At 40.9% G+C, this 10,446-nt stretch overlaps 1 protein-coding gene across 2 annotated transcripts; it reads left to right on the top strand.

Annotated features, from left to right (window-relative positions):
- Positions 1 to 757: 757 nt before the first annotated feature.
- Positions 758 to 9,064, top strand: LOC121719988. 2 transcript variants are annotated; one of them, XM_042105819.1, is made up of 8 exons: positions 758 to 921; positions 4,133 to 4,327; positions 4,466 to 4,606; positions 4,736 to 4,757; positions 6,167 to 6,223; positions 7,895 to 7,964; positions 8,376 to 8,580; positions 8,720 to 9,064. In XM_042105819.1, exons 1-8 carry the CDS (start codon positions 901 to 903, stop codon positions 8,807 to 8,809), a joined length of 801 nt encoding a protein of 266 aa, XP_041961753.1. In that variant the 5' UTR covers positions 758 to 900; the 3' UTR covers positions 8,810 to 9,064. The 2 variants fall into 2 exon arrangements, with proteins under 2 accessions (XP_041961753.1, XP_041961754.1); XM_042105820.1 differs by lacking the exon at positions 6,167 to 6,223.
- Positions 9,065 to 10,446: the final 1,382 nt, after the last annotated feature.

Genomic DNA, 10,446 nt, shown 5'->3' on the forward strand with positions numbered 1-10,446 from the left:
TAAATGTTGAGCTTGGCCCGCGACATACTCCCAGTTCTTAATTTTGGCCCCCTGTGAATTTGAGTTTGACACCCCTGGCCTAATGTATACTCACTGCATGAATTTAATAGGCTTTCCTACACAAGGGAAGCTTATTTTTAGTCAAAATTGAGATATACTTCCCTCCCAGGCAAGGGTCCTTCCTGGCAATACTGCAGTTCTTTGTAGCTTAAATAGCCTACTAAAGCCTTCATACTGACTTTTGGTGATAATTTGGTGCAAATGTAGCCTAATAGCCTAAGAGTCTGATTCTGTGTAGATTATTATAGGCTACATTTACAAATGCAGCAAACTTATTTAAGTTTGCCATTAAACCATTGATCAAATTACTGGCTACCAGCATAAATGTTACCTTTAATGTGGGCAATTATGATACCTCCCTCCTCCTCCTCATCTCTCCTCACTGTTTCTTTCCCTCTGCCACTGTTCAGGAAGAATTGTCTGATGTCCATCTCTGAATAGTTTATCAGAAGGCTATGTTTAGTTTTAAACAAACAAGTTGTGAATTTGTTGTAACATTAAAACAGGGGACGACTTACTCTGTGCTCAAAATGATCATGTGAACGATTTCATTGGTTGTTGCGTTCAATCTTACCCAGCTACACATGTGCTATTTCCTGATTGGCTATTATGGCCCCTTTTTTTTTTCCTTGTTTTTTTATTGGCTGGTGACAGGCTCGAGTCATGACTAAAGCAGGCACGGAGATACGCGCATTAATGCCATTTCCAGCGAGAGCAGCGCTAGAATTGTACTGGGGCACTGGAGACTTTTACTAAGGCACGTGCCCCAGTGAATAAGGTCTAGTGACGCCCCTGCCTCTCTCTCTCTCTCTCTCTCACTACACGCCAAGAATAATCGCAATGACTTTGGACTCGTCAAAGGTACAGTATGTCTTATATTTATCTGTTAGTTTTAAAACCCTACCGTGAGCCAGGGACGTTAAAGTGTTTTCTGAAATTATGAGTGCTAAACACACCATTTTAAAGGTCCCATGACATGCTCTTTCCCGAGCCGAGTTTTCTGAGGAATAGATTTGGCTACCAACAGAGAAAGCAGCGCTCGTCGTCTGTCTGACTTGCGTGACTTGAACATTGCCTTCCTGCATTCTGCCCCACATGGAGAAATATCGCACGTTAACAATGGAGAGAACCTTCCAGAAGTTTTTTTTATTGTGCAAATGAGTTAGCAAAACGATAGCTTTTGGTGAACAGAGATGCAGATCATCCACCGTCTATTTACGCAAGAGCCGTGTTCTGCGTTCACTACAGCGAGAGTGAAATAAATGTTTCAAAAGATGTGTCATCACCATAGGCTATTTACTACGATATTTAGGCTACCTCCGTTACAACTCGTACAAGTCGTGACTTACACTGTGTCCTAACCGGACGTGATGCGAGCGATAAAACCCGTTTAATTACATCGTTTTCAATCAGACTGTCCTGACTGAAAGCGACGCGAGCAGCGCGATCTCTGTGTCATATCTCAGTCAACAGAGGAGGGTAAAGTAGATCCCTCACTTCTAGTCTAACGGGCATTATCTGTGTGTACATGTGGTGTAAATTATTTCATGATCTTAAATGTTATTGTTTTTAATGTCTTTTTGCGCTGTCTTTCTTTGATGAGCTGTAATGGAAGATAAATTCCCATGTAAACGAACATTAAGTATCTTATCTTATCTTATCTGGAAAATGTTTACTTTCCTTTTCTTTCGGTTCGCGGTTCCATGATACCATTGTAGGCTACCGCAAATTATCCGCGGACCAGCCATCTCCTCGTCGAGGAGGCCCTAACCCTGCAGATCTCTGGGAACAGAACACAGTTGCATGTCCAGTATAGCCATGGGTCTGTCTATAGGCATAGCTGCCAACTCTCACGCATTGGCCGTGAGACACACGCATTTGATTAGTTTCACACACTCACACGCCACACCCACGATTTCTCACGCTGAAGTGTCAGCCCGGTCGGTCAGATGCCTGAAAAATGAGTTTAGCCTATAGATCTACCTGTTGAGCCACGGTTATGCTTTCAGAGACGGCGAGAGGGTTCAAGAGCACCCCCTGTCTGTGGAATTTTCTAAATTTTCTCTCATTTGCGATGCTACTTCAAAAGCCATCCCAGGCGCATTCCCCCGGCTTCAGGTAGGCCTATGCTTTGAGTATTTTTCACGCTGAAGTGTCAACGTGGTAGGTAAAATACCTGGCAGATGAGGTTCAACTAAACTAAACCTATACATGATATCACAAGCGGAATCTAAGCTTTCCAATGATATTAGCGCCAAGTTGCTGTGATAAATGGTTCGCGAGAAAATTATCATTGAACCGACGTGCAATTTAGGCTAATCATATTTGCATTTTGCACACAGTGCACACCCATTACTCTCGGTTGTAATATCTCACTAACCCTTCACACAACATGTGGCAAACCTAATATCACAATAAACAGCAAACCGTACCGAATACGAGGATATAAAGCATGCCTCTGTTTTTGAAATTGCAACACATTTCTACATAGCCTCATTGGGGCGAAATTATAATGTATTCTAATGTAAACTATTTGTCAGTAGGCCTACATACATTTTTGTAAATTGCTCAGTAGATTATCCCACTATCATGGTTCTTATATTGTCAGGTTCCAGCCAATCCCACTTACACAGATAAATGAATATATTTATATTGCCATGCTTTCTAGTGACATTAATGCAAAAATATAAAGAAAATCAAATAAGGAGACACAAATATTGATATAAAGCCTGACATAAGCCATATGCAAACATTCACATCATGCAGATATGGGTACATCCTGAAAAAGGAATAGCCTGTAGGCTATGGCCATTACAATGACCAATATATTATCTTAAATGAACTAGCTGAAAAACACAGGTGACCACTTCTGCATAATTTCATGGAGTGCTGAACATTTCTGAACTGTGAAATGGACCATATGTTTTTGTGGTTGTGAACTTATTGCAATATCACCATAACTATTCCACCTGTGTATGCATGGTTATAATTCTGAAGTGCAAAATAGCTTAGGCTACAGCACAAATATTTCCATAAAAATAAGCAAGTCTGACCTCTGAATTTATTTTTAAAAGTGCAGATTGATGCATTTAAAAGTTAAAATATACAAACATTTCTTAAATTCTTACAAAACACCCACCCACTTTTTAAAATTGTTAGTTTGGATCCCCCCACTATTGCCGTGCGAAATACCAGTGCTGTTTGTACGCCAAATAAATAATAACCTATAGGTTTATGTAAAACTCCCCATTAACAGCATCACGTCACTAACCACAGCTAGACTGCACAATGGTAGGCCTTCAAAAGCATGACATTTTCGCTTTAGTTTGATATTTAATTTACTTTATCCGCTTTCATGCGTTCATTGAACGTCTGCGGTGCTGTAATGGAAACCTTATTGCGTAGCCAAGTAGCCTATATATTGAGTTATTTTTAAATTATGCCTGATTTACTTTTTATTAATTTCGTAGGCTGGCTTTATTTTGTTATATAGAAGTATGTAAATAACCTGTTAAAATGTACCAGAATTCAGGAAATTGCATCTAGTCCAAAAAAACAATTTCTGGGGGAGGACCCCCATACCCCCCACTGAAATGTCCCACCCACTTTCAGAATGCCTCCAACGCCCATGGTCCTAGCATTAGGCTAGATCCCTTTGATACCAATATTAATTTAACTCTGGGACCCTGGTCCCTACATCTGAGAACCAATGTACTTTTTTTTTACTGTACGGTATAATGCTGAACGAGCCAAACAAAAATTTCCGCAGCAAAATTTTGGTTGGCCGCACCAAATCTCACTCCAAGGTTTTTTGAAAAGTTGGCAGCCCTGTATAGGCCTACGAAATCCCATTTCCAACGTCACTGAGCCTGACTCAACTGTCTAAAAACTGACTAGTGTTTCTATCGAACGAATGTCTTGCAACTCATAGCATTCATTGAGTTCAAGTTCACGGGCCAATTAACCTTTAACAGACTGCCAGACTTCTACGTAGCCTAATGAGTTTGATATTCTGTGTGTGTGTGTGTGTGTACATATTCTATGACTTAAGTGAAGTGTTTTGTATTTCCAGACATTCACCAGACTACGTTACTGGACATGGACAGTTGTTTTCCTCTGTGTATCTCTACAGTCCATAAGCTCAGACCAGACAGGCCTTATTTGTGATGAAATTACATCCAATGGGACAACCAAGTGCTGTGTGAGCAACGTGCCACAACACCATCTAAACAACCCTGACTGCGAACAGAATTGGTTTAGGGTGAAGGTAGGTGCGAGACCTTGAAAGTGAAGCAAAATGACATGATGCACATAAAACTGAACACCAATGAACCGCGATCTTGCACGACAATGCGCGTGCACACACACGCACATACACACCTCATGTCACTTATTTTTTTTCAAGGGGAACAAACCCGAAGCTATCGCGATGTACCCAGAAAGCTGGATAGACGTGAACAGCACTGCCACTGCAGTTACGCATAACTGCTTGATTGTGAGCAGCCCACAGAATTTAACGTGGAAGTTGACATGCGGCAGTGAGTGGGTAGGTTATTCTCGCAGTGATAGACTCAGACTACAATGTCTTTAGCATCAGAAAGCAGTGTACACTACAATGCAAATATTTTATTGGAACGGATTCATTGATCTGTTTTATTTATTATCATTTTTTCAGATCGAATATTCTGCATCATATGGTGAGTGAGGTTCAACCCCATTTGCTGTAACACGTGTGTGATATAAGTTCATGGAGAGTGTACGATTAAATTTGTTAATAAGTTAATACGTTTTCAAATCAGCCCATTTCATATTTTTATGTCATTTTATTTTATTCAAGTCTAGCAGATTAGAGCTGACTGATAACATAAGTGGTAAGAGCTGAGTGGAAGGAACTGACGAATAATGTCAAAGATTTGACACTTGGTGAAACCATTTTTTTTTTTAGATTCAACTTTATTGTCATTGTGCAGAGTACAAGCACAAAGCCAACGAAATGCAGTTTGCGTCTAACCAGAAGTGCTAAAACTGAAAAGTGCAATGTGATAAAGTATAATGGTGCATAGGCAGGATGGCCATGGTCATAATTTTGTATGATCAGGATTCGTCTTTCGGATGACATAAACCAATCCAATATGTCTACACAGGAAATAATAAATAAAGCCATGCTTCTGATTACTAAGTCAAAAGTATTCCTCCATTAGCCTAGTCATCATAGCCCGGGTCCTTTTTGACACCAAGCGCTGTCTGCGCTATTAAATCGCACAATAGTTGTTCTAACAACATAGTCACTTTAGTCCGTTTTTCAAGCCTCCAAAATTAAACAAATAGTGATTGCAAACGAAATTATTTTCTATTTGTTCGTCCTTCATCGGCGAAGTATGCTTTGGGGCTGCTGAACAACGCTAATACCAGAGGTCAACAAAAGACTGTTCGTTCAAAATAGGCTAATATGGCAAAATCCCATACGATCGATAGGCCTACACTGAGAATATTGTTTGTTTTACTTTATTTGTTCTACTTTTTAGAAATGCAAATAAATCGCTTAAATAAGGAAAATGCCATTAGCCTATCTAATATGTAGCAAAATTGTGGAACCCTGAGCAAGTGTAGGCCTATCATGCCGTATTGTTCCGTGGTAGGCTAATAACGTGCCCGTTTTGTGCCGCTCATGTTGCCTGCCAGTTCATTAATCGTTGAAGTGTATTTCTCATAAATGGCCAACAAGTTCATCAGTCCTGAAATAATCATTCGTAGACTAACAGTTAGGAAATGAGCGTTGTTGCTATGAGGCTTAGGCCTATCTATTGTCTGATGCGTAGCCTATCCACAATGCATTATAATAAACGTGTTTAATGATTCTGAAGAATAAGTGCAAACGTGTGCATCCTTATCTTAAAAGACTATCGCCTGGCATAATTTTAGGATATCAGACAATGCGATTCTCTTTGCACTCAGTTGTAATTCTGAGTGTGAGAAGGAAGGTGTGAAAACAGGCAACAACCAATTTGAAAGCAAGATAACATTATATTGTGCCGCTACTATGCATTCTAATGTTTGTTTTGTTTTTGTTTAGTTTTTTTGGTGGGGGGGTTCTTTGTTACTGTAGTGGTTCCTTTTGATGGTGGGGATGCTGCAACGGCTAATTCAACCAGTCAGTCATCTGGTAAGCTGTGATGATATTGGCCCAAGGCATTCTCATTTTGTTCTGTTTATTCTTTGTTACTGTAGTGGTTCATTTTCATTGATCACGTGTATATGATATCAGTTCATGGAAAGCTTAAGATGTCATTTTAAATTAGGTATTTTTTAATTTTATTTTATTCAAGTCTCTATTTTTGATTTGAAATGAAAAATAGGAGATTCAAGCTTTTTTTTAGATGTTTTTATTTTTGGTTCTAGTGGTTGGGGATGCTGCAAAGGCTAATTCAACCAGTCAGTCTTCATCTGTGATGATATTTGCGCAGCACAGTTATAGGCTGCTGACTGTTCACTGCTTCGCTTATTCTGCTGAATTGTTTTTTAGTTGTTGTTTTTTTTATCGTAACATAGAGTATTCGGTGACCGTGAGAAACGGAGATCTATGTAAAAACTCTGCTGGATTTCTCCTTTAAGAGTATAGCTCCAATATTGGACGTCAATCATAAAAAGTTGTATTTGATGTGGATGTGTAGGCTACGAGATCAATGTGTTTATCTGCTATAGCTTTTCATTTGCACTTGACTTGGAAGAAAGTGTAGCCTATGTGCAAGCTTTTAATGTGCAAGAAAAAGTCATGTGTACCTAAACCTTTCATGTAGGCCTACATATGCTGCAAAAGTAGTAGGTTTTATAAGCTTTTAGTGCATAATATGCGATCTGTTATTGAAAGCTATGGCCGAGGCCCTAGGGGAGGCCTCATATTCGCCTCAATCGCTTCTGTGTCTATACGAGCATTGTCTTTATATTATACGATTTTTGATTAGGATATGGATGGTGGTTGGAAGTAGGCGGTTGGAAGTAGGCCTACAGCTCGAGGGAAGTCGTAGCGTCGATCATAAGTATAAGTATAAGTATATATACTCTTTTGATCCCGTGAGGGAAATTTGGTCTCTGCTTTTATCCCAATCCGTGAATTAGTGAAACACACACAGCACACAGTGTACACACAGTGAGGTGAAGCACACACTAATCCCGGCGCAGTGAGCTGCCTGCATCAACAGCGGTGCACGGGGAGCAGTGAGGGGTTAGGTGCCTTGCTCAAGGGCACTTCAGCCGCTTTCTACTGGTCGGGGTTTGAACTGGCAACCCTCCGGTTACAGGTCCGAAGTGGCCCCCAGTAGGCCACGGCTGCCCCAATGATCATGGATATTTGAAGTTGTCAACGTTTTTTTTTAAATTGCATTAGTTTGACAAGATTCACCCTTGCCCTGTAGGCCTATGTACGTACCTGAACACCATCTACCTGAGTATTACTCTTATAATAACTTTACATTTGCTTTCATTCATCTTTGCAGTGGTGTAACGACAGAGATTAAGTACTATGCATTCATTGCCTGCGTGTGAGCAGAGGCTGTAATATAGAAAATATTGGGATACAACAGAAACATTTTCTTACATTCTATATATAAGTTAGTTGTTCATTAGGCTATCAGTAATTATGCACTATTAGCTCTATTCATGCCCTATTGAACGTTTAGGCTATAGGACTAGCCTACCAGTAATTATTTTATTTTTATTATATTTATTATTTTTATCTTTCAATTATAGCATGACATCATAAACAATGTCCATGTTGGTTCATTAGAACATGTTTAATCACCTCTGCATTTCTGTTCTACTCTGTTCTATTTCGCAGTGATAGCCATGTCTGTCATTATCCCTCTGGTATTGATTACCATTGCTGTGGTGGCTTTCTTTGGCTTTAGGTAAGTGTACCCTTTGTGTAAGGTGTGTTCCTTTATTCACAACACACATTTAATTCAGTTTGAATTTATTGTTATGGATATGGCCACATTGTGCTAGCCTGGGTGTTCCCATGCTGCCTTGCGCGCGATTTGATTCACGCTGCTAAGGCAGCCTGGAAACTACCGCCCTATTGTTTGCCTCAGATAGGGAACCAATCACAGAACAGGGGGGAAAGCAAGACGATGATGAGCTATGCACAGACGCATTTGATAGACATCCGTGGCACCCAATAAACGGATCTGGGCATTTTTTTCAAATACGAGAAAATGAACGTTTGGTTCCCAGACCACGTCTCATTGAGAAGTGGTGGCACTAGCCAGGCTAACATTGTACTGAGATGGACTGTATTTGACCTCATGATATTATTTTAGAAAGTGCAAGGAGCGCAAGAGGATACAGCAACCAAATTCTGAACTCAATGACAACTTCCTTACACCACCGCTCGCAAACTCTTGTACCACACGCCAGCAGAATTCTGCTGTCCAAACTTCTGGAACCTTGGCCTTGGCCACAGTCTCTGTAAACGGAACCCAAAGTCAGTCAGACCCAGATATAAAAGGACCTCTCTTGGAGAAGGCAAGTTGTGCTGCCTTTTTATGTGCTATTTTGTAAAGCCCTGCATGTTGTGACACACATGACAGTCGGGTGGGGAGGCCTTTAAAGACACACCCCCTGGTCCCCTATAAGGATGACTAATTTGCTCTCTTCTCCACAGGTTGTGGCCAACACTGTCTCTGGCATTCTGCCCAAACTCCAGCATTCTGAACACAATGGCCAACTGCAACATTCCAGCACACCCATTTGAAGCTTCCAAGGCATGCTTGGAAAAACCCATCACATGGCGAAATCAAAAATCATTGATTTCTGCTCCATTTCAACCTTCCCTGCATGGTGAAATTTCACCAAGATTCTGATACCTAGCAACATCCTAGTTACCGTTCCCTAGCAACATCCTGGACGCCATCAATGCAAAATCGTGTTGCTAATGATGTTGCTAAGATGGTATCAGAATCTTAACTTGGTACAATTTCACCATGTGTTGTGTTTTATTCTGACAATACCTTTTCAGTGTTTCCCATACATTGATTTATTTGTGGCGGCCCACCACAATATCAACATTGACCAATGACCACCACACAATGATTTTCCAGGTTGTACTAAATTGTGCTTAAAGCTGATTAGCATCATAACCATGCTGCGCTAAATTTGTTAAAAACTGTTGCATTCAAGTTAATTCTGCAAACCTACCACCACAAATAGAATTCAATTCTGTGGGAAACACTGCTTTTACACTGCTGCCATCTAGTGGAGGGCACAAGATAAAAACTTCCCTGAGAAAGATTGATAGAATTTCTACACATACTTACACGTTGTACAAACTAGCCCTGATTGGAGTGTTAATGAGTGCCTCATTCTGCTTTTGAGGAGACACATATTGGCTTAATGTGAGGTTATGTACAAATTGTGGTATATATCTTTGCTATTTATAAATAAATAATCATATCTTTGGAATCTTTGGAAATTGGATCAGCTCTCTTTTGCGTTTGTTCCACCTCCACCACGTAAGTCCAGTGAGTCCACATCCCAACACATCCCATCCCAAAGCGGGGTGACCACTTGGGTTCCTTACAGTGATATTATGCTAATTCAACAGTTAGACTTTCTCGTATGCTTTTCAGCTTATTGTTGTATTTACTTGTAATGTACACATAGGATGGAATTATTCTGAGCTAGGAAATATCAGATGTAATTTGATCCTAATAATGAAGGCTAGAATTACAATCTCACACATTGTTTTACATGCTGAAAATGGAGTTCGCATTCTCTCGTGGTTGTGGAGTGGTGTGTGGGGGGTCTACAGTATTGAAGGGCTAGCCAGACAAGCTAGAACCACCATGGCAACATTGAGAGGTCACCACAAGCAGAGGTGCCAGCTGGCCAGACATCTGGCGAGCTCCACAAGCATGGCTCTGCCTCCTGATAGGGGCAGCATGACACACTGCCATGTCCACAAAACCTCTGCCAGTGATTCGGAAGTGAGGGCACATGCTCACTGTGCAGCGACAGCACTGCAGGTCTTCCATACATGCTGCCAGAGAGCCAGGTTGCACTGCATAGGCATAGGGGCGCTACTAATAATGAAACTGGCCGAGTTGTTTGATAAGTGCAGAGTGGCAGCAAACAGGTGACCAGCGAATACTTATTCCAGGAGAGAATCAACAGAAGCCAGTAGCAAGAAAGACAACACCTCTGCTTATTCCTGGAAAGGCTTGGGAAATGCAGACTGATCTGAGAGGGCCATCCAATCTCTATCTGATATCACAAACAACTCGACATTGTGATATGGTTGTCAGGTCTTCATCTTTGTGCTGACTGTTCCTTGGGAGGAAAGGATTCCAGCAGCACACGAGTTCAAGCGGCCTGGTCATTCTGAGCTGGCCA

Source organism: Alosa sapidissima, chromosome 10, assembly GCF_018492685.1.
Source record: "Alosa sapidissima isolate fAloSap1 chromosome 10, fAloSap1.pri, whole genome shotgun sequence".
Lineage (NCBI taxonomy): Eukaryota > Metazoa > Chordata > Actinopteri > Clupeiformes > Clupeidae > Alosa > Alosa sapidissima.